Source organism: Macaca thibetana, chromosome 13 (genome assembly GCF_024542745.1).
Source record: "Macaca thibetana thibetana isolate TM-01 chromosome 13, ASM2454274v1, whole genome shotgun sequence".
Classification (NCBI taxonomy): Eukaryota; Metazoa; Chordata; class Mammalia; order Primates; family Cercopithecidae; genus Macaca; species Macaca thibetana.
The window spans coordinates 40534948-40557645 of NC_065590.1; the positions used below are offsets into that span (position 1 = coordinate 40534948).

The window sequence follows — 22698 nt, forward strand, 5'->3', positions numbered from 1 at the left end:
TGAAAGGGTGTGTAACTGAAAATGACAAGCAGTACAATTAACTGCTTATTCTCAAGTGTTTCTGAAGTTTTCTCTTTTCTAATTCTAAACTCTCAAGCCAGAGAACACACAATTGAGACATAAGAACAAAAAAAAAAAATTCAGCCAAGATATAGCCTTGTTTTATTCTACCTCATAGCATTATACTTTGAATAAAAGAACCATAGAAATTTATATTTACCACTGATTTCCACTGATAATTAGTAATAGGGTATTTTCTAATTTCCCTATGGTTTCTTTAGAAGCACTTCTGATTTTTTATACTTTTTACAACATTTTGTGTTTTAAGTGTCTCTCATTCCTCAAGAATCTTTAAGTCCACTGACAATGTTAAATTTGGAGGTTGGGAAAAGATTATTCCCTTCCTTCATTATTTAACTTGGGTAAAATCATCAGTGAGGCCTTTCTCAAAGCATCTTGAGATTTAATTTGAGTTTCTGGTTCCTACAATGGTCAAGTTTTCTATATTTCAAGATACTTAACTAAGAGATCAGCCAAAGCAACTGTGAATTCCAGAAGTAGGATGCTGAGTTGCACTGTGCACTTTTTAAGGAATTCTAATTAATCAGAATGCCATTCTTCAGCCACACCCAAGGCTATTATTCTAGAGACTATTCATACTATTTAACAGTTACAGAGTATTTGGAATATTGAAAGTATACTACGAGTAAAGAAAAGCCCCATAATTGATTTGTCAATGTTTTGTTCTCCTATTTTTCTATTGGCATGTTCTTTACATGCCCTCAATAAATATTAAACACTCAGACAATTCACTATTAGGATGGCAAGCAAACCTTTAGAATGTCGCAACAGTAGAGTGAAGAACAATGCACCTAATTGAAATGGCAGGGTAATTTGGAAAATAAAATTGAGTTGCTGCAAATTCCAAATTCCAGAATAAAAATGTTTATACTCACTTAAATGCAGATTGTTACTGCCTTTGAATAATTATTAGAATAAAAATAATTGAACACCAGCAATACACTTGATATGCACCGAACAAGCATATTCTACATCTCTCTGTTATTTTGTGCAAAGAAGTACAGGACATAATCACTCAGATGTTTTTCTTGCTTATTTTGTTATTAAACACAGCTTTTAAAATCCCAAAATATAATGAAACAATAGGCCAAGCCACCAAATACACAAATAGTGCTATAAACTTTATGAACAACATTCTTCAGAAAATTTTGGAACACATTAAGGACAGGGAAAGCAGACTGAAAGAAAGGAAGGGGGTTAAATAATTCTACAACTGAATATCTTTCTTTTTCTTGAACATATTAATTTATCATCAATTTCAATTCAAAATGTAAAATTCCTGTTTCTCTTTGTTAGAAGCTAGAGCCAAGAAAACTATGACAATTAAAATGAAAATGGCAAACTACATTTGCATCTGGAGATATAAAATATAAACATGTAATGACTCTATAAGAGATAATATTTATCTGCAGTCTGAGGGTAATCCTTATTATCTACTTGGGGTTATACCACATTGGCAGAGAAGCCACCCTTATCTCATGAAGATGAATTCCATATGCTCTGTAGAGTTATAGTAAAATTCCCACAAATAATGTATATGATAGAATGTAAATAAATAATAAATTTATATGTTCAAGAGTGAAGGGCAGGGTGGTTTCTCATGACACTGCATCTCTTAGGAAGGAACAATTTTAAATGAAAGTAATGTTCAATGGTGATTTATCACAAATTGTTTACACTAAAATATTCTCAAGCGTGGATTTTAAAACAACTTCAGATCTGGTGGGAACTTTCAAGTAAATGTTGCAACTAAACCCACAATGCCTAATTATACCGCTAAAGTTTCTGTTCTGATTGAAGCATAATAGCAAATAGCGCCTTACCTATTTGCTGTTATTTTAAATTTTCTATATATGTGTTGGCTGGATTTTATGATCAATGAAATGTGTAGGTTTAAAATGTCATATATGAATTTCTCTATGAAACACAGAGCTTTTTTTTCCTTCAGGAAGAAAAATTTTAATATGCAGCAAATATATAGGAAGGCTATATATTGAAAAATATCCAAAAAGAGCCCACCTGCGCTAGCTAGTTCGCCAGGACGTTGTATGTAAAAAGTATTCCTCCACCTCTCTAAAGTATCTCCATTTTGAAGCTCTGTAGACAAACACTCCACTTCATGTAAATAGCGTAAGCATGCCTTTAGAATTTCAGCCATTGTACACCATTTAGTTTGAAATTAAGTTTTCAAATTGCTAAGGAATAATCTCTGAATAACAGAAAACACTACAGGTCACAGTTAATTATAGCTTGTCTATCAAATTAAGTTAATATTCAAGAACACATCCAAATAGTTATGGAGACATTAAGAGGAGGTTTATTGTCAAAGAAATTCTTATTCATTCAGCTTCTAATATTTTTAAAAGAAGAGACATAAGCCTTTTACAAGTTGAGATGGAATAAGGAAACTCTGGGTTTACAGTCAAATTGCTCTCTTCATTGTCCTTTTGACAGCTGTGTCAATTTCATTATAAACTTCATTTTCCAGAGTTTCATAATAGTCATAAACACACTTCACTTTAAAGAGTTTCTATGGGACGTAATATGAATGCAAATTCAGAATAAAATGCAAATCATGGAGGTCTGGGACCAAATATGGACAATCAGTTAAGAATACAGTTGCTGAAAATAAACATTTAGGCTTTTAGAGGAAGAACCAAAGGGGCTGATATTAATCTTTACACCAAGTGTTCACAGCTCTAGGGAAGACAAATAAAAATAACAGTTTTCAGTTTTTCACTTAATTGTAAAGCACAGGTTGGGAATATTTGATGACTTTGGCCTCTATTCATTCCTGTTTTGAAGTGAGTAACATTCTTCATTTTCTCACGAAAATAAACCCACATATGGGTAATAACCCACAAGGCACTCCAGTAGGAAAATGAGACCTACCAAACTAGCCCAAGTTCAAATCTCAGGCATAGAAGGTTTCCAAAGGGTGGAAAAAAAGTGATCAGAAAAAGAAAGAGCTACATATAGTTCGATCTTGCTAAATAATAGCCAACAACCCAGAAATTTAAAGCTAATGGATAATAAACATGCTACCATATTATAAAGTGTAAGGAAAAATCTATAGAAATGGAAATTCACAAGCAACGATTCATTCTAAGCTAGCTTATGTGGTCAGGTATTGATAATAGAATGTTGTCATATATTGATATTAGAGTAATTCTAATATCACTCAAAATATTATTTACTGATATCTTCTAAATGAGTTAAAGTAATATATATTTAAGTCCATTGTAAAATGTAAGACTTTGTATTAGGTTAAAATGTAAAAGAAGCAGCACAACTATAACAGTTGCTAACGTTTGTTAAACTCATAAGATTGTCGTCATTTTTAAAGTTTCACTTAGTAAACTTATCGATAATAATAGGCATTTTATTTTTTTTTGAATAATATTATTTCATTTAAGGATTTTTTGGTCTTGTTTTTGAGACAGCATCTTGTTATATTGCCCAAGCCGGCAACTCCTCAGCTCAAGTGATTCTCCTGCCTCAGCCTCTGGATTAGCTGAGACTATAGGTGCATGCCAGGATTTTATTTGAGTTTTTTAAAGAACCATAACATTATGCTCTCAAGGTTCTTTACTTCATGAGTATAAATTATATTAATTGTAAATGGAGTTATGAAGTACAAGGAAAGAATCCATTGTAGAAACATATTTTTGAGAATTACAAATAAGGTAAAACTTCTTTTCTCAACGTATTTGTCCTCCATTAGTGTATGCCATATAAATAGGTCCATATGTCATGGAAAAACCATAATATGGTTACTTTATATCTTAAAACAGATATAGCTATATAATTTGTGTCAATTTCATTATAAACTTCAATTGTATTGATATACAGCTATACAGCTTGTATTTATTTGATTGTATGTACTCATGACACCAATAAACAACAGGTGTATAGTTCAATATGTGTACAGATGAGCATTTTTCCATCAGAGAATCAACCCTTGATAGTATATTTTAGTCAGTTTTAGAAACTCTGAACCAAGAAGTCAAGAATATAAAATAATTTAAAAATATTTGCACTCTTGTATTTTCCTTTAACAAGAACATACTTTCTAGATTAAGAAATGCTATTTGGCAAAAGAGTGTTTGAAGAAAGTGTAGTAAAAGGTTGCCAATTGCTTTAATTCTGTGCGCTTGAATGCATTAAATTGATCAAAATTGGATTCTAGTGACAAATATTTAAATGAATATATTCTCACTTATTTCACATAGTATCCTTTATACCATTTATTCAAATGTCCAATTTATAAGTGTAGGGATTCCAGCAATTGGCCAATGTAGGTATACTTCCTGGAGAGTCTGTTTAAGATTCCAAAAGGCTTCTCTGAATTCCTATAATCCTGAAATCATGGTATGTTAAATTAAAGATACAGTGAAGATGTTCTTTTATCTTTTACACTACATCGACACACTCATTTGCTTGAACTTCTCAAAATTGATTTTAGACACCCATGGTTTATTTGCATATGTTAAAGACAGCAAAATATTCAAAATTTTACAGGATGACAAAAATCAAAATTTGTAATTATGATTAAAACTTAAATTGGGAGACTGTATTTCATATGTTTTAGACCAGAACTTTTTATACAGTTATTACATTCTGATATTTCCTGCTTAGTAAGAAGAGCAAGTCCAACAGGATTTAGAGCAGTGTTGTTTTACTTGGGATTTGGAAAATCTTTAAATCTATAATAACATCTGTACAACTGTCAGATAAACTGTGTCACATGTTTCTATTTTCATTTCTTTATTTGTAAAAGAATACTTTCCCATAATTTTTATTTAATTCTTAAATATTAAATTTTTTTGCACTCAGGAGAAATGGCAAATAATTTTGTTTCGATTATGTCATAAAGTACTACTTTGATTCAAATATGACAGACATCATAATCCACAAAAGGCCATGTAAAATGCTACCGTTGCAAACATTTAAGACTGTGTAACAAAAATGACTGAGAACTGTATCAGTTTACTATCCTTCAACTATTTCCCTGACAGTGGAGTCAAATAATTTTGAATTATAGACCTTCTTACAGGAAGCCTTATTTCATGTTCATTTTTTGATCATTTCCCTGCTAGTCCCTATAGGAATTTGGCTGTATGCCGACTTTCCTTTAAAAGTTTTTGTGTACATGCTTGGGTTGTGTTTGATGATTAAATGATCATTTATTAAAACTTTAGCATTTCCCATTTGTTTGACATATTTATGTTTCATAAGAAAATATTGTTGTTGCAATGGAAAGCATAACATTACCAATACGAGAATACTTCATTTAAATTCATGTTGACAGTATTTTCATTTATGGCAAGTGTCTTAGTATAATTTGTTATGCATTCTTCATTCTTCATTCCAACTCCACCTGTGAGGTAAGCTAGGGAAGGTAAGCTAGTTTTAGGACAGTAGGCCCCATGGTAATACTTTAGTCTATCTACTTGGCCTTAATAAACGTAAGTTTATACTATGGGAGCACAAATAGTCTTTGTTTTTTAAGAGTATAGAATTTTACTGGGTTTTTTTTTTTTTTCTTGTCACCCAGCCACAGCTGTGTTTTAAATCTTTTGGGACTAAGACAAACATTTAAAAATTCAAACATATGAGTGTTTGAAAACATAATGATTTACAATTTATATATTTTCAAAGTTGGACAATTCTAGCATGGTATTTCAGTTACTTTTTTGAAAGCCCAGCCCACATTTTAATCCTTTTTTCTTCCTTCTCTTCTTCCTCTATTATTTAAGATTCTCCATGTTTTCTAATACAAGTCTTTAAGTTAGGACCAATAGCTATATAAAACAACTACTCTATATATTTCAGAATGGTGAGCAATGGAGTCATTCTGGTAGGAGAAGAATTGCTATTTGAATGACCTACTGCCATGGAGCTAGTTAAATCACTGAACAATAGTTACTGTTATGAGGTTTTACTTTGTACAAAGTAGCATTAGTATCATTGCTTTCCATTATTCATGCAACTTGCACTGGGGACTTCCACTGAGAGAGAGATTGAAAGAGAGAGAGACAGAGAGGGAGAGAAGCTATGCAAAGGATATTTTTGTAGTATTAGCGTTTAGACGTAGAGACATTTACCAATGTAATTGATCTCAACCTATCTGCATACATGCTGTATTTTTCCCCTTGTTTTTTCTAGAATGTTTTAAAAGTGTCCCTATTAAGAATCAATACATCCCTACTCTGAAACTCACACATAAATACACACTAAAAGCCAACCAGAAAGTAACAATAAAAATATACCCGGTAAACAACTAACTTTTAATTCAAAGGGTGCTACGTAATAAAGGGCCTAGAATGAACATCCCAATTAGCCAGTGTAGTGACAAGCAGTCAACACCTTATTATTTAATCATTAAAGAGAATCTTGCCATAATTTCCCTTTGACATATATTTTAAAAGGAATTAAGACTATGTCACATGACCCACAACACAATCAAATGTAAAGTTAGGTGATGCTAAGACTTTATCATTTGCAAGTCCTGTGGACTGAGAGGTTTCAGGATTAAGGCATTAAGTGGGAAGCTACGAAGCATTTACAATTTAAATAAGATGTATCCAAATGGAAGCATTTAAAAACAAACTACCTGACAAAGGGACCATTTTTCTGCCTCCCACTGTTTGTGTACACTTTTCTTATTGGATGACAAGGAATTGCAGACATTTCTAGTATTAGTAAATATTCGCTGGCCCTATCTATTTGCCTCTAAAGCAGCAGATCCAATCCATGCAGGACATTAGGTTGCTTCTTGCCCTCCCAGCCCCATCCCTGACTGTGACACCTCCCCTAAAGGGAAAGCTTAAATCTCCCTTGCAAAAATCTCCCCCGCTTCTTCGGAGGGGGGCGTTTTCTGTCAAGTTCCACCTCAGTTCAAAGGATTTTAAGCCAAACTCTGCTTCAGAAACAACATTGTGAACTTTTGAAATAAAACAATCGCCATCAGAGTTCCTAAGCCCACTTGGGAACCAAAGCGCACTGGACCCGGCCGCCCCAGATCCCAGAGGCCTGGCGGCCCTGCGCTCTCCAGTCTGGGCTGCACAGCCCTGGCGGCCGTCCCCCGGGAGCTCGGCAGCACTTGGCATTTAACCTGCCTGGCGAGCGTGGTTCTCTGGTTCCATATCTGCAAGCCATATTACTTCTCCCCAGACGTCAGAGACATATCTGGATTAACATGCAACAGGGCGCCCTGGGCAGCCCGACAGCCTTCGCCCAGGAGCTGCTAAATGCAGATTCAGACGAGGACCCCCCGGAGAGCTGCTGTTGAATAAAAACTGTAATCCAAAGGGACCATTTCTCTGCCTCCTGCTGCTTGTGGGAAGAGCCAGGGCCACCGCTGAGGCCGAAGCACAGACCTAGCTAATCTCGGCTCGCTACCGGCAGGCGTGGCCACCCCGGGAGGCTGCCCTGGGGGCCCAGAGACTCTGCTCCGCTCTCCCCTCTCTCCCAACGCGTTCTTGGAGTGGAAAATGCTTAGATTCAAGAAGTGGCGCGCAACAGAAGCGGCCTAGGAAGTCGACTGCTCCTTCCTGGAGCGCGGCCTAAAGTCTAGCAACTGGGTGGCCAGGCCTCTCCCCGCCTAACCCCTCTTGGCGCCCCCAAATCCACCCAAGGGCCCCTAGAACACGCGCCCCGCCTCCGGTCGAACCCGCATCGTTCTCTGAAATCAAGCAGGTTCAACCCTCGCCTCGATGCCTAGCACCATGGCCCCCCTCTCCCTCTGCTCCGGGGTCGCAGCCGGGACCTCGCCCCACGCTGAGGCCGGGAAGCCCCTGGCGCCCCTCGCTTCCCCCAGCCTCGGGGAGCCCGGAACATCCAAGCCGAGCCTAGACCGCGGCGGTCAGGAGAGGGCGCCCAGGAGGCTCGCGCCCGCCAAGGTAACTCTCTCTGGCAGGGACCTCCAGGCAGCCCCAAGATTGGGGGTGGGGGAAGGAACCTGAGTGTGGGGAAGAACGGGATTACAGTTTCTACTGGTGTCTTAATCCTATTTTAAAAATAAATAAATAGGAAAGAGAGAAGAAAGAAAAGAAAGAAAAAAGAGCGAGAGAGCGAGAGAGCAAGAAAGAAAGAGGAAGGGAGGAAGGGAGGAAGGGAGGAAGGGAGGGAGGGGAGGAGGAGGGAGGGAGGGAGGGAGGGAGGGAGGGAGGGAGGGAGGAAGGAAGGAAGGAAGGAAGGAAGGAAGGAAGGAAGGAAGGAAGGAAGGAAGGAAGGAAAAGGACTGAACTAGCGCTACAAGGCCAAGTGGATTTCCGCCGACTTAGCCCTCCGAGATACCGCCTAGTATCAAAGTCGTTGATCCCAGGTCCCCGCGCTGGTGGCAGTCTTCGCGCCCTCCGAGGAAAAAAAGTAAAATAAAATAAATCGTGCCGCCAACGGGCCCTAGAGACAGAGGGGTTAATGAGCTAACAAGGCCCAGCGTTCTCACAGCACAGTCCCGGAGCGCACCCTCTGCGGAGGCTCAAACTGGCTGGGCTGCATTCGCAGACAGGTGGAGAGGCCATCCTTCCTGCCTGGCCCCCAGGACGCCGCACTAGGGTTTCAGCGGCCCGGAGGGACAGGCCAGCAGGCTCCAGTCCGGAGAACTGGCGCCCACCAGGCGTCCTGGTGCTTCACTCGTCGCGCCTCAGCTCCCCAGGGCAGTGGAGCCCACAGGCGTCCGTGGCACTGTACCACATGCGCCCAGCGCTTTGCGCTCCCCTCTCCAAACCTGACCTTGAGTTTGCTGTCCTCCGACCAGCTGAAACCTGGGTGAGCCCCAGGGGGCCACACAAGCAAGCCCACGCGCAAAGGCCAACAGCGCCACAAGCTCAGCCAAAGCGTCGAAGCCCACTCTTAACCAGCGGGGACCAGAAATCAGATTCTCGTTTTAGAGGTAGAAGAGAATAAAATGCGAATTTTTATCCAATACAGTTGCATACCAATCTTTGCATATCTTAAGTTAAGGGAATTGGGTAACAAAAGTTTAGGTAAGGAGAAGGGGGGAGATCCATGATAATACATTAATTTTTGTATTCTCTCCCCCTCCAAAAAATCCCCATAACTTTGTTCTTTTATCTTTGACTTTAATAAAATAATGATTCCTTGAGAAAATGGGGTATAAATCTTCATTTTGGAGGCAATTAAAGTGTTGATTTCATTCATGCCCCTAAGCGATTCTTGTAATTTGCTCAAATAGCTTTATGTACCCAGCACTCCGGAGCTTTTAGAATCCCATTTTCTAGTTAGGCTTGTTGGATTGCAATTTTTATTCCACAGCAGCTACTCGAGGGTTCCTCAGCAGAATCTGCACTCAACAGCTCCCGGGCGAAGGCTGGCGGGTTGAACCAGACTTGAGGCCCGGGCAGCCCGCGGGGGCCAAGGCTGGGAGCCGCCTGCAGTTTTCCCACCTCTGTGGGGCCGCACGGGGATTGCGCACGCTGCGTGTTCTGTGCACTCGTCTACACTGCCGAAAGTTTCCAACTCTCCAGATCACAGTGCGGACCCGGCACATTGGCACTTTTAAATCTCTGCTCTGCCTGTTTCCCGCTCCCCATGGGCAAAAGAGGAATTCAGCCTGTGTCGCGGGGGTTGCCCAGAGAAAATCAAGCTGAGAATGTATTTTAAGAGGATGATGTTGAGAGAAGAAAACCATAAGATGACACTAAGAACCAGGTGTCAGGCACTCCGACAAGGACTGTACAAGACAGCCACTGGCCAACAGAGATCATGGCAGAGCTTGCAGAGTAGCTGGCCTTTGGCTTAACAAAGGCAGGCTGATCTCTTCCCCCAAGTCTGGACTCACGTGCCGAGTCAGAAAGAGAAACAACTCTGGGCCTTCACTTATACAGGGGGGAAGGTTGGGAGGGTGCAGAGCAGGCCAGCTACCCAAATCTCCAGACGCCTTGCAACAATTCGCAACAGAACCGTTCTGAGCCCTGTTTCATCTCACTCACTCCACACGTTTTCACTTTCATTGCATTTTTGCAACTCCTTTGGACCAATCCAGAGATACAGCCACAGGAGAGAGAAAGGCACCCTGGGAGCAAACAGTGGTGTTGGGGTGACACAGAGAGAGAAATCCCCTCAGCAACTCCAAATAAAAGTCGTCCCTACTTAGTAACGCATCGGAAGAAGGGCCTGGAGGGAGGACAGGAGAGGAGGGAGCGCAGCAAGCCAACCCTCAGTTGAGAGCAAAGGCGGTGCGAGTTCCCCCACCCTCCTTACCCAGGGGGCCACCGGGGTTCCCCTGATGCTGACATGTCCACAAGCTGCCAACCCAGAGGGCCCAGAGCACATACCAGCTGGAGGATGAGTGGAAAGAAGGAGGGGAAAAGTCCATATTTATCTGTTTTTATAACCTCGGCCTGGTCTTATTTTTTCTATTAAGTACAATAAAATGGGCGAGCTTGCAGTGAACACCACACAAAGCAATGTTCAGTGAGGTCTAGAAGCGTTCGGCCGAGGAAAACTGACAAGACAGGCTAATGAACCGTACAGACAGGGAGAAAATAGCCAGCATTTGCTAGATTTCAAACCCTCGCTGTCTCTCTTAGACCACCTATCTTGGATTTATTCCTAATAAAATAAGAAATAAGCAGACCCTACACTTTTCTTTTCTTGAAGATAGAAGGGGGGAAAATGCTCCAGAACAAAGCCCCTACAATCAGAGGCGGTCACTGGCAGTTAACACTCCCATTATTATAGAGGGTAAATAAAATAAAGACAAAAATTAAAAGCGACAAGAAACAGGTCAAGTTTGCTAGCAAAGCTTTTACAAGCTCATCTCTCCAGGTCGAATCCCAGAGCCAGCCTTAATGAAGCAATAATAGCCACATTATTCAAAAATTTTCATTTCGATGGAAATGTATCTAAAAGGGACTTAATCATATGCAAATAATAAAAGGAGGTGGTAGTGACCCAGCAAGCAATATGCATACAGATTTTTTTTTTTTTCCCAGGGATGTTGAAATTGAAAAGCGCGTACCTGGTCGGTTAGATTTGCTGATCTTGTTATATCTTCACTGTCTGATTTTGATCCTCCTTCTCTATCGTCTATCACCAAATCGATAGGCATTTTCCCTTTCAAACAGCTAATATACCGGTGGCAGAAATTGTCACATAATTCGTGTACCTACATTATGACAGAAATAAAAAAATGGGAATATAATCAGGAGTGCATAAATGACATTGACAAGTGCAATCCACCCCCCTTGTGAGATCCAAACTTCCAAATAGGGGAAACACAGGGCAATTGTCCTCCAGAGACCCCCAGATGCATCCAGAATTAGGAATAACTTTCTTTTCTTGCAAAATAGAGATATCCCAGAAAATTGACAGTGACAAGATGATTCACAGGCTACAACATATTCAACACCCGTGTTAAATTCATCTGCTCCTGGGGCTGTGGTCATTAGAGAGGTGACCTGCGTAGGTGACATTTAAGGTAAACTATTTAATTTCATCCAGTGACTTTATCATAAATTCCTTTCCAATGTGTCTAAGGAAAAAATGTATATCTGTGTATATATGCACATATATATTCTCCAAAGAACCTGTACTGTGGTGGCATAGAATACATGCCTGACAACCCAAGTCCTTATTATATTTGTAATAAAGGTTTTTATCTCTAAGGGTCATATTTTAGAACACTTTCTTTAAAAAAAAAAAAATGGAAGGAAATCAAGTTGCCAGTACTCCTGATATAAGAAAACATACAGCCACAAAAACATATCAAATTGATTTTTCTTTTTTTTTACAAAAAGGAGAAGGAATGCCTCAAAATATTTAGGTGTAAGTGCAGAGGTTTCCTACAGGCCCCAGGCATCAGTGACATGCAAAAATTCACAAGAAACCCCAGTGTGCTTGCAATTTAATGTTAGTTTGAATTACAATGCATTAAGTTTTTATTGCTGAGATTTATAGAACAGCTAGCAAAATCATGTTATCCCACACCCTTTCCTGAGTGTGAAAGTGGGGTGTGTGCAGGATTCACAGATTCAAGAAATTGACACAACTATCAACTCTGCTTTGTCTCTGCAAAACGTTTAATGTGCCTCCCCACCACCTCCTCCAGACTCCTTCCCGCTCCTCCTCCTTCTCCCCTTCTGCCTCTCCCCTGTGTCTGATCTGCCGCTGCCCTCAAGACTGTCTTCCAGAAACTCACAACAACTGAACAAAACTTTTTTCTCCCTCAGAGGTAGCAAAGAAGAGGAGGAAGAGGATGAGAAGAGACAACAGAGGTATTAACCTGTGAAACCACCTCAGAGCAGCATTCTAAACATCAGCTGGGATGCATAGAATTGCAACTATTTACACAAAGCCAGCAAGTTATTAAGAATGAACACAAGGCTAGGGCGTTTGTGATCCCGGTTTTAGTGGCTGAAATTGTAATTAAACTGCGAAGAGAAATGGACGCTAAGATTGGCCTTGACACTAATTACCAGAAAGAAAGACATTTATGCAAATATATCAGAAGGCTGAACTTCAGCCATTCTGAACCCTCCCCCTCTGTGTGCTTCGGGGTAAGGGGTAAGTAAAAGGAAAAGAGGCTAGAAAAATTACCTTCTCTAATTCCAACAGATGAAACCTTAATACTTGTATGGCTTGAATCATCTGCAAAGATACAAAAACAATAAGCACCCCATTCCTGCTTGCAGAAAACTGGCTGTCACAGCTCTACCATCTCCAGCCCACCCCCTCCCACCAGTAAATAGAGTTATTTTGATTTATGGCAATAACACTAAAACTTAATAGCAGCAACTGGGTACCATCTAGAGGTTTATATTTCTTAAGGAGAAAAAAATAGCTAAAACAACAACAGAGCATCTAAGTGGGGCTCATAAACACTCTCCTCCCCCATGGCTCTCCCCTTTCTCAGTGCCACTCTCAGTGCCACTGGTCCCACCCCACCCCAAAAGGGCTAAACACTGGACTAAATGTGTCCTTGGAAGGACTGGACAGAAAAATATTTCAAATGGCCCTCAAACTGTGGCTTTTCCCATTGCAAAGTTTCTGCTGCCTTCCTTACACCTTTCAGGCAAACTGGTTATTTAGGGGCTCTGGTCCGGTGGCTGCCCTCGTGATGGGACTTAGAGGGCTGGGAAGTCCGCAAAGTTTAAGCACACACGCTGACAGGCCGGGAGATAAATCCCCGCGCTGATTAGAGCTGCGCAGCCCGGCTGTCATAAAAAACAAAAGCTCGCGTTTCCCAGCGCCTGCTCGCCCGGCCCCTCTCGAGATGAATTTATTTCCCCGGGATCTTGTCCCGGACCAGTTGTCCGTGGACAGAAACATTTGCAGCCAACCTGCAGGCACGGGAAGACCGGTCTAGAAATCTCAGGGCTCTCAAAGCAAAGCTGAGGGCGCTGGAGGTGGGAGGTGGGGGATGGGGGCGGGGGAATAGGGGTCCGCTCTTACCAAGTTATCCAGTTCTGGATTAGAAGAAAATAGAGGTTTTTCTGCGCGAATCTAAATACAAGTGAGAAGGAGAGGGGAGAGGGAGGGGAGAGAAAAAAGAAAGAAAAATTTGAAATCTGGTCGCCTTCCTAGTTTCTTGCCTCATTACCCTGTTGGGGGCAGGATGTAACCCTCTGGGAGGGACCCGGTGACACCGAGTTCGTCCCGCGCAGAAACATTTCAGTGTGAATTAAGCTGAAAACAAGCCCAGAGCTCAGTCTTACTTCTACTAGCAACTACGGTTCTCAGGGAGGCTGCTCAGCCCGCCAAGTCCACAGCAGCTACAACCGTGGTGTTCTAGATTTTATTCTGCAGTGAGCTCTCCACGTTTGCTTTCTGGAGGGTGAGTGGGGATGCAGATGGGTGATTTTAAGTTATCTGCAAACAGACACTCAGACAGAAAGAAAATCTGAGGTTGGAGGTAACACTCATGGCTTAGGGCCGACTATGTGCTGGCTACTTTTGAAAGTGTGCCGTGTGTGTGTGTGTGTGTGTGTGTGTGTGTGTGTGTGTGTGTGCGCGCGCGCGCGCGCGCGCGCGTTTGTGTGTTGGGGAAGGGGGGGCTCTCCTTTTGTTTCTTTTACTTTTTAACATTTATTTTGCTGACCTGTTTGGCGAACACGGCTATATCTTCATTGAAAGACTCTGACGAGCAGACGTCCCCGCCCGCCACCCCTGGCTCGCGGGGGGTACAAGTAGCTAATTCACATTTCTCAAAAATCAGTGCTAAGAGAGGGAAGAGGGGGTGTCTGCAAGAAAATACAACAGTCACAAACAACATAATGGTTAGTCCCCAGTCAATGGAAAAAGGTGCCCAAGAAAAACAGCCGGAGGAGCAAGAGGAACAGACCCCCTCTCGGATTGTGTCATCTACTTTTTTCCTTTTCCTCCCCCCCCCGCCCCGCGACCCAGGTGACCGCTCACCTCCCCTTCCTCCTGGAGCCCTGAAGTCGGAGGCCCTGAGCCATGGACGGTATCTGAGGATCGGTTTAGCGTATCTGGCCGGAGAAATTGGCAACATTTGCTACGAATAAAACCCAAGCGTTTCCAGCAGCCATTTTGAATTAAGTTTCCCACCCGACAAGCCCTCGTCCCCTCCACTGCACATCCAGGATCTGGTGGAGGAGAAAGGCGCCGGGCGGAGGGGTGGGGAGGGCTGGTTCCTGCGGGTTCCTCCTAGGCGGCCGCGCGAAGCCCAGGCTCGGGGGATCTCTGTGCAGGCGCTCAGCTAACTTGGGGAAAGGACGTCCATGGCCGTGGGGCCGACTGTCAACGGGCTGCACCTAGGGATCCCAACCCCAAGACCCTCGGAGAGCCGGGAGGCTCCTCCTCAGCTCCTCGCACACTCCCCTCCCTTCGCAGACGGCCCCCACCGCCCCCCAAAGAAAGTTCCTTCAAATGTTCCTGCGGTACAGCCTTTCATTTTGTCTCTGCGAAGTGGCAAAGCAGCTAGTATTGCGAGGGGCCTAGATGTCGCTTGTCTCAGCCCATAAAAAAGAAAGAAAAAGAAGAAGAAGAAGAAGAAAGGAAAAAAGAAAAGCTTCTTCTAATGCTCAAGGAGGTATCTCAAGTCTTTTATTAGCTCTCACTGCTCAGCTGGGAATTTAACAGTTTGGGGTCCTTTACAAAGCTTCCCCAAATGTTCGGTCCCAGAGCCTAAACCACTTGTAGTTAACGCTGCGGACAGAACGGTGGGATTTAAACAAGCCCATCGCACAAGGGATCAGAAAATAAAGCAAAAAGAGTATATATATGTTCTTTTGCCACGGAGGGTCAGTGGGTTCTGATTTTTTAAAAATAAATAAATAGAAATAAAAGTTTCTGCAAAGTAAAACGAGGTTCCCAAATTCATCGGTACACAGTAGGCACAAGTGAGTTTCAAAGGATTCTACTAGTCCAGGGTCTAATCGAATGGCGGAGGAGAAAGCATTGTAAACCGCGGCCAGAAAACAACCTCCGAGGAAGAGCGCCCCGAATTTACTTATTTCTAAATCCTGCAGGTTTCACATTTGAGCACAAAGTGCTAAAACATCTAGAAGTTTCTTAATGTGTGTAACAATTCAGAGCAAGCTCCTCTCCTTGACTTCAGTGGTCAAACTCCCTAAATGCAAAACATGTTCCCCCTTGCTTGACCTGCAACTGTCCTGCCTTGGTTTTATTGTGCAGTGGCAGAGCCAGCATAAGGCTGCTGAGTAAACTTAGCAAGTCAGAACAATCAGTGGCTTAAAAGAGATTTTCCCTTAAACTAAAAGTTTCGTTCCAACACAAAGGCGCCTACATTTAGAAACCCCTAACGCTCTCGGGCGAAATCGAGCGAGGAAGGACTCCAGCCCTCTGAGGGAGTGTGAGAGGGGACAAGGGCCCTTTAGCCAGCTTCTTCTGATCTGGGACCCCCTTGCGGGCACTGCCATGGTGGAGCAGGGCACTGAATGTGCACAGAGTGTGTATGGAGATGTAGGGCTTCGGGGATGGCAGGTCACCTCCCCAAATTCTCCATGCAATGTGAATGAAAAGTCACCAAAGATGTAGCTCCAATCCAGAGAACTCTGACTTTCCTCTTACCAAGGGCACAGGGAAAGAGGGAAGCATTGAGTCTCAACTAGTTAACCTGCTGCCCATTGTACCTACCCATAAATGGCATCTTTATCTCTCTTTAAAGCGTCATTGACAGAGGAGCCCATGCTGGGGGCCATGGCGTTGGTGTGAGCTGTGTGCGGGTACTGATGCGAGTGCAGAGGAGGCCCGTGGTTCAGGTGGTGGACCGGCTGCATGGACCTGGCTGCATGCGGGTCCCCATACATCGTGGAGGGGATGCCTACTCCATCCATGCCCCCGTAATGGGGTAGATCGTCGTACTGCATGACAAACAGGAGAAAAAGAAGGTTCAGGAGGCCAGGCGGGCAAATGGGAGAACGGCAAGGCACCACCGAGCTTATATAAGGTCAGTCCAGCTGGATCCTTCCACCCGGAATTCGGTGGCCTTTCATCTCTAAAGCTGAGTTTTCTTATTTTAAAATTAAGGCTTTAAGTAAAAATTATGGAATTCTCAGCGAGACTCATCTGGGATGAATGATCTTGCCCTAACTTGTGTCCCTATCAACTAGTTCAGAAATTCAGGCTCCTTTGGCAAGAAGGAAAGAAGAAAGGAGAGAAAGAGCATTCTCCGGAGGGTGGAAGGTGAAACGGGCATGTCTCTGGAGGAAGAAATTCAAAATCACAATAATAAAACGTGCCAGGACACTGCAGCAAACCCGCCTAGTTTCACAGCCCCTTCACATCAGGGGGAATTAAAAAAAAAAAAAAGTTATGATGGGAACAGCTACGCCAAGCACGTGAATTTAGACAGGCTTCTCATTTTATTTCCCTGCCGGCGTGAGGTTAGCCAGTCCTGCAAGACACTGCATTTCTTTTGCTTTCCAAGACAAACTCTGCTAATTATACAAAACTAACTGACCCCTTATAAGTGAAACTCAAAGAAGGGTAGCTTTTCCTGAACATTAGAGCTGAATTTAGAATTGGGCAATTCCCCACCCCCAAAGTTAAAGAAAAATCTATAGTTGAAGCAGCTAATATTCTATTTTCTTGTTTACTCTTATGAACTTTCTTTCCAGACTAGAAGTCAAGGAGGCAAATGTTACTCACCAGGTTTAAAGCAAATTCAAAAGCAAATGCACAGAGAACCTCCCATCTTCCTCTTCCAGAAAAAAAAAAAAAAAAACAACAAAAAAAAAACAAAAAACAAAAAACTACTTTCATATTGATTGTCATTATTTTTTGTGTGTGAAATTTAGCTATTTAGACTTTTCTAATTGGTTCATTCCAGGCAAGTTATTTTCCCAAGATTTGGAGGCGCTGAGAGTGAAATGATTTTCAAAGAAAGGAGGAATTGCCACTTTCATCTCCTTAAAGCCAGAGGTGTGAAAAGAGTTTGGAAGAACGCTGACATTTGCCTGAACCAAGGGAGTAAAGAAAAATGTGTCAGCCTAGTAACTTTCTTTTGCAAACAGGGCTTTGAGGGCCAGGACACAAATTATGCAAGGAAGGCTTTTTGTAGACCCCCTTTCTTTTAAGAAACTACCTCAGTTGGGTTGTCATTGTCTCACTTTACTCTCACTGCATTTCCATTGAAAAAGGAATATGGGGAAATTAGTATTGCATTTTTAAAGTGAGTAACTGTGTGCTTAGTATTCAATTAGTACAGGGCTTATCTAAGAGAAACTTGCAAAATATTGCCTTGTATACAAATCTATACAAATTGAAATTACTATAAAAAGATAAATGTTTTCTGACCAAAAAATTGGCTATACTATGACAGTTATTTCCTTTAAAAAGCTAAATACTTCTAGTGATATTAAAGATGAGCATAATCAATAACATATCAGAAGTTTCCAGCTGCATATTTTAGTTTAAACATAACTTTAAACTTCTGATCTCTGAATGTTCAAATTACAGCATTAGGTATCTAGTAAAAAAAAAAAAAAAAGATAATTGTTTGAGCTTGCATTTTTATTTATATAGCTGCTGGTTAGGAATCTATAGATAAATTGATTCCTTTAATTAACAACTCCAAGTAACATACATAAGTCTACAAATGCATTGAATAAATCCTCTCGCTTTAGGCCACTGCTTTAGGAGCCTCATTTTTTAAAAGAGAGAGAGAAAAAAAGGAAACTTTTTAGCAGTGTCTTTCGGCCACGTTTCAATTTAATCTCACATTTGAGTTCCACAATTGTTTTTTAATACGTACCCTTTGCGCCATCGGCCTCTCTGGCTCCCTTCCTACTTCAACTTCTAATATATCCTCTTTAAGGCCAGTGTGAAAAGAAACAAATATTCAAACTCCCCCGGAAAAAAAAAAAAAAAAAAAAAAAAAAGCACGACGAAAAATCCCTTAACGTCTCCAGCAACGTGAGCTACTGGTCCCAGATCTTCGGTCTACGGGACCTAAAGCAAAGCGCCCGAGTCGCTGAGCATAAAAGCGCTCCGTTTCCAAGACAGCAGCGGGGGCAAAAAAAAAAAAAAAAAAAAAAAAAAAAAAAAAGAAAAAGAAAAAGAAAAAAAAAAAAAAAGCAGATCTTCTCTCCCCCAAAAATCAGTTAAAAAAAAAAAAGAAAGAAAGAAAAAGAAAAAAAAAAGAGCGCCCCTCAGACCCAACTACCAAATCTCATGGCTTTCTGCCACTCCAGCTGTCAATCACAGGCGAGGTTGTCAACGTGGTGAATGAATGATCATCCGCTCTGTCTTCTTCTGGTCAGAACACCTCAAATGTTAATATTCAAATGCACAAAGCCCTAGCGCTCGCTTCCCTTGAATCAGTCCTAATTCCTAATCAGTTTCTCTCTTCTCTCTCTTTCTTTCTCTCTCTCTCTCTCTCTCTCTCTCCCCCTCTCTTTGCAAGTGCTGCACTGGAGGGAGATTAGAGGAGGAGGGTTTAAAAAAATGTCTGTCTGAGTTTGTCTTAAAGGAGCCACGATCGATGCTGCCCGCTTGCAGTCCCCGTGCGTGTGTAAAGTGTGTGTTGCACAGGCGGAGAGGTGGATTCCGACCAGAATGCTAGAACCCGGAAGTAGTGGTGGCCATAACAGGTCGCGTCTTACACAATGCATTGGGCTGCAGCAAGTAGGCTCCTCGGCAGGGGTGGGTGCGCGAAGCGAGCTCTGGCCGCACTGGAGAGGCAGAGAGGCGCTCCATTAAATCGCACGCCCAGGCACAAACACTACACACCCAGGACACACGCACACAAACGCAGGCAGTAGCCCGCGGCCGCCGGCTTTATTTTCAGTATTCTTTTCTTTCCCTCCCCCTGCAGACTCTCTCCCCAAAGCCGACTCTCTTGAAATAAATTGGGAATCAACGCCGGGCAGGCAGCAGCGGGAGTTATTTTGCACAGGGCTCCGCTCATGGACTTCATGACTTTCCTCGAAATTACTGGGGTCGGCCAGTGTTTTTCGGGGCAGGGGGTGATGCGCAAAGTACTGAATTCTCAGAACTAAACACTGCAAGGAGAAAAGTCAAACCGGGAGCTTGGAGCAGAAGGAGGAGGGAGATGCCGGGCTGGGAAAACCTCTGTTAAGGAGTCCTGAGAACGTGGGGTGGAGGTGGCTCGGGCTTTCTGCAGACCCAGCTTAGAGGTTTCTTTGCTGTTAGAGGTGGACGCCCGCCTGGGGAAAAGAAAATGCTAGCATTTTGTCACTTTGGGTCTGGACTCCTCCACCTCCTAGCCCCGGCGGCTCCCAGCCTCAGCCTAGGCGTCCAGCGCGAAGTAGAGAGGAAGGGAGGGAACAATGAGCTGAGCGCGGGGAATGTGCCCCCAGCGCCTGTTTACAAACACCAAGCTATTTATGATCGTCGGAAAGCGAAACCCAGCTCGGCCTCGCAGCAGCCCAGACCTCGCGGGTGGAGCAGGGGCCGGGGAGCTGCTGGGAGGGAGGCTCTTTCTCCGACCCGCTCGGGGTGAGGCGGCCGTGCGCCCAGGGCGCGGCGCGGCGCGGCGCGGCGCGACGCTGCCGGAGTGCTAGGCTCGGGCTGCAGCCACCGCTGCCTTTGTCTTAGAGGCGCGGAGGGGGCTCCAGCCTCGACCTCTCCCGGGCCTGTTAGAACCTCGCGTCCCCCTAGCTCTTTCTCCAGCGACGCCCTGCCCTCACCACCCCAGACATCCTTCCCCGCGCTCCTTTCCCGTCCCCAACCCGGCTTGGCGAAACCTCCCAGTGCCAGAGAAAAATAAATCCGCTTCGGAAGCTGAGATTTCAGACAAAAGCTGCCCGTACCTACAACTCGGAGGCTCCAACCAGCCACTGTTTTTTTGTTTTGTTTTTAACTTTAACACCTATGGCCTGAGCTTTAATTCCCCCCCCCCCTTTATTCTCCCGCTCTAAGCTTCTCCCTTCTGATTATATTTAGTGGCGTTATTTTCGTATTTATATTTCTGTCCGCTGGGCTCTGATCTGCCGAAATGGCTCAGCCGCAGCAGCTCGACCAGCGGCTGGAAACCTCACATCCACAAGCAGGGCTCGCAGCTCGCTCGGCTCGGAGAGGATTCTTCCCCCTCCCTCCAGCTGAAACCTCGCAGAAAACTCCCCCTGCGGTCGACTGGAAAATGAGCTCACCCAAATCTCGGTAGGCAGCCGTGGAGGAGTGTTCGGCCAATCAGGAGGCGCCCCCGCCCAGGCAGCCGCGCATTGGCTGCGGGGAAAATCAATTATCAAATAATCGATCAGCAGGGAGCTTCGATCTGCGGGGAATGCAAACTGCCAGTCCCTATTCCCGCACTGAAGGTGGCCAAAAGGCTGACTCCCTCCAAGCAGCCCGCCCGCGCCCGCATCGCCCCCACCCACTCACGTCCCACTCGCCAGCTGCGGACTGAACCCTCACCCCCGCGGGGTTGTAGGTAGGGGGAAGAGTTTTGAGAAAGATTGGGGGTATCCCTTCATCCGGAGATGGTTTAGGAAAGGTTAGGACCTCCAAAATGTATTGAAGCCAACTCTTAAGCGCAAAGTAAAAGAGAATTTGCGCCTGTCTGCGAGGTAGGACTGAAGTTTCTATAGAGTGGGCTTCCAAGGAGCAGGGGACACAGGGCGAGCATCAGAACACAGGTCTGGAATGAAGTTCCACCGAGCGTCCGTAGTCTCCCTAGGCGACATCTATCGCTTCCTTTAGTCTTTGCAGGAGTCAACGCAGGGTTGGTTGCCCCCAACAGTGGAGCGTTTCCATAAAGCCAAGCAGATGAGCCTTCCCAGCCTCCTGCACTGCACCCTTCCCCGCCCCCAACTCCGTACTGGCACCCTGTGTGCCTGAAAGGCTGACACACGTTCTCCCAAAACCTTCAGAAGCGCTTTGCCTTGAAAGAGTGTGTGTGTGTGTGTGTGTGTGTGTGTGTGTGTGTGTGTGTGTGTGTTTAAACTATCTCCAGGATCCCTTATCATTTGCTTCCTCTTTTTTCTTTCTCTCTGTTTCTCCTCCTTTTTTCTGACGCTTAAGTTTCAGGATCTTTTATTTTTTTCCATCACATACATGTGTAGGTTTTCTGGCACAAACGCCCTAAAACATCACTTGGGAGGTTAAGACAGGCCCGCGAATAAAAGCTCGGGACGGAGGGGGGTGGGCAGCCAGTTACACTACCAGCGCCTTTATGCCTCTGCCCGCACTTCCCGGCCTCCCCCGACCCCCCCACCGGCGCACCCCCCCCCCCCCCCCGGTCCCACAACATGAACTTGGAAGCAGAATTTCAGGCCAAGGTGGAACCTCCCCGTCTCAGGAAGGCGATTTCTGTTCAATCCTTGGGAGGCTGCGCTGGCTAGGCCAGGCAGCACGCTCCTTTTCCGCTTAGGGAGAGGACTAAGCTGGGCTGGCTGTCTGCGACCCCTTCCCGGAATCCCAACCGACTTCGGCAGATACCTGAGCGCCTTCCGACGGCTGCTCGCGGGGGTGTGATCCTGGGGTAGGTCCGCCAGGCATCTGCGCGACTCGGGAGTAGGAGGGAGAAGCGTGGGTAGGAGGTGGGGGTCAAACCAAACACCGACAGGACACACCTACGTTTACGATCCTTAAATGAACTGCGAGGGAAATTGTGTAAGTATAATTTAACTGAGAGAAATTTACTTCGAAATACACTTAGAGGACTGTAGTCTTTAACAGCCTCAGGGGTTCTTCGGCAAAGAGGTAACGGGGCTTGGAGTTACCACAACTCTGCGGCCACGTTTTCAAATTTGGAAAAGGTCAGTATATACGTGTATATTTGACAACAGGATTTATTTTGTATTGTTGCTTTCCAGTAATCTTTTTCTTTTGTTTTCTAGCACTGATGAAAAAAGAAGGTTCAGGTAAGTCACCTTACGCAAACATAACCAAAATCTTCAAAGTAGGAGGAAGACTAGACTACTGCATGCTTTAACCATGATGTGCCAGATAACCATAAAAATGTACTTTAAATAACCTACACACAAATTTTCCTTAAAGAATGAGATAGTTTGAGTTTGTGGACTTAAAATCAACTCAGTAGTTTTGAAAAGTGCCCACCCCCCACCAACACACACACACACAGTCTTTCCATTTTTAACTGTGAACCTAATGTAACTTCTAGGCCTTTATACAATTAATTCTGAACAATCAAGGGACTAAACACTTTTACAATGTAATTACAGTAGTACAAATTGTTTG

The 22698-nt window shown here is 43.7% G+C and overlaps 1 protein-coding gene across 4 annotated transcripts in view; it reads right to left on the reverse strand.

Annotated features, from left to right (window-relative positions):
* MEIS1 (Meis homeobox 1) overlaps positions 1 to 19109 on the reverse strand; it is a 138099-nt gene extending 118990 nt beyond the window's left edge. The window contains exons 1-6 of one of the 4 annotated variants that reach the window (XM_050754853.1): positions 18290 to 19107; positions 16171 to 16397; positions 14150 to 14291; positions 13504 to 13554; positions 12649 to 12699; positions 11072 to 11218 (exon numbers count right to left, since the gene is read on the reverse strand). In XM_050754853.1, the coding sequence (XP_050610810.1) occupies positions 11072 to 11218; positions 12649 to 12699; positions 13504 to 13554; positions 14150 to 14291; positions 16171 to 16397; positions 18290 to 18301 (630 nt within the window). In that variant the 5' untranslated portion in view covers positions 18302 to 19107. Of the gene's footprint in view, positions 1 to 11071; positions 11219 to 12648; positions 12700 to 13503; positions 13555 to 14149; positions 14292 to 14466; positions 14541 to 16170; positions 16398 to 18289 lie in introns of those variants that run through there. The other 3 variants (XM_050754854.1, XM_050754855.1, XM_050754856.1) reach the window with 3 other exon arrangements.
* Between the last annotated feature and the right edge of the window lie 3589 nt (positions 19110 to 22698).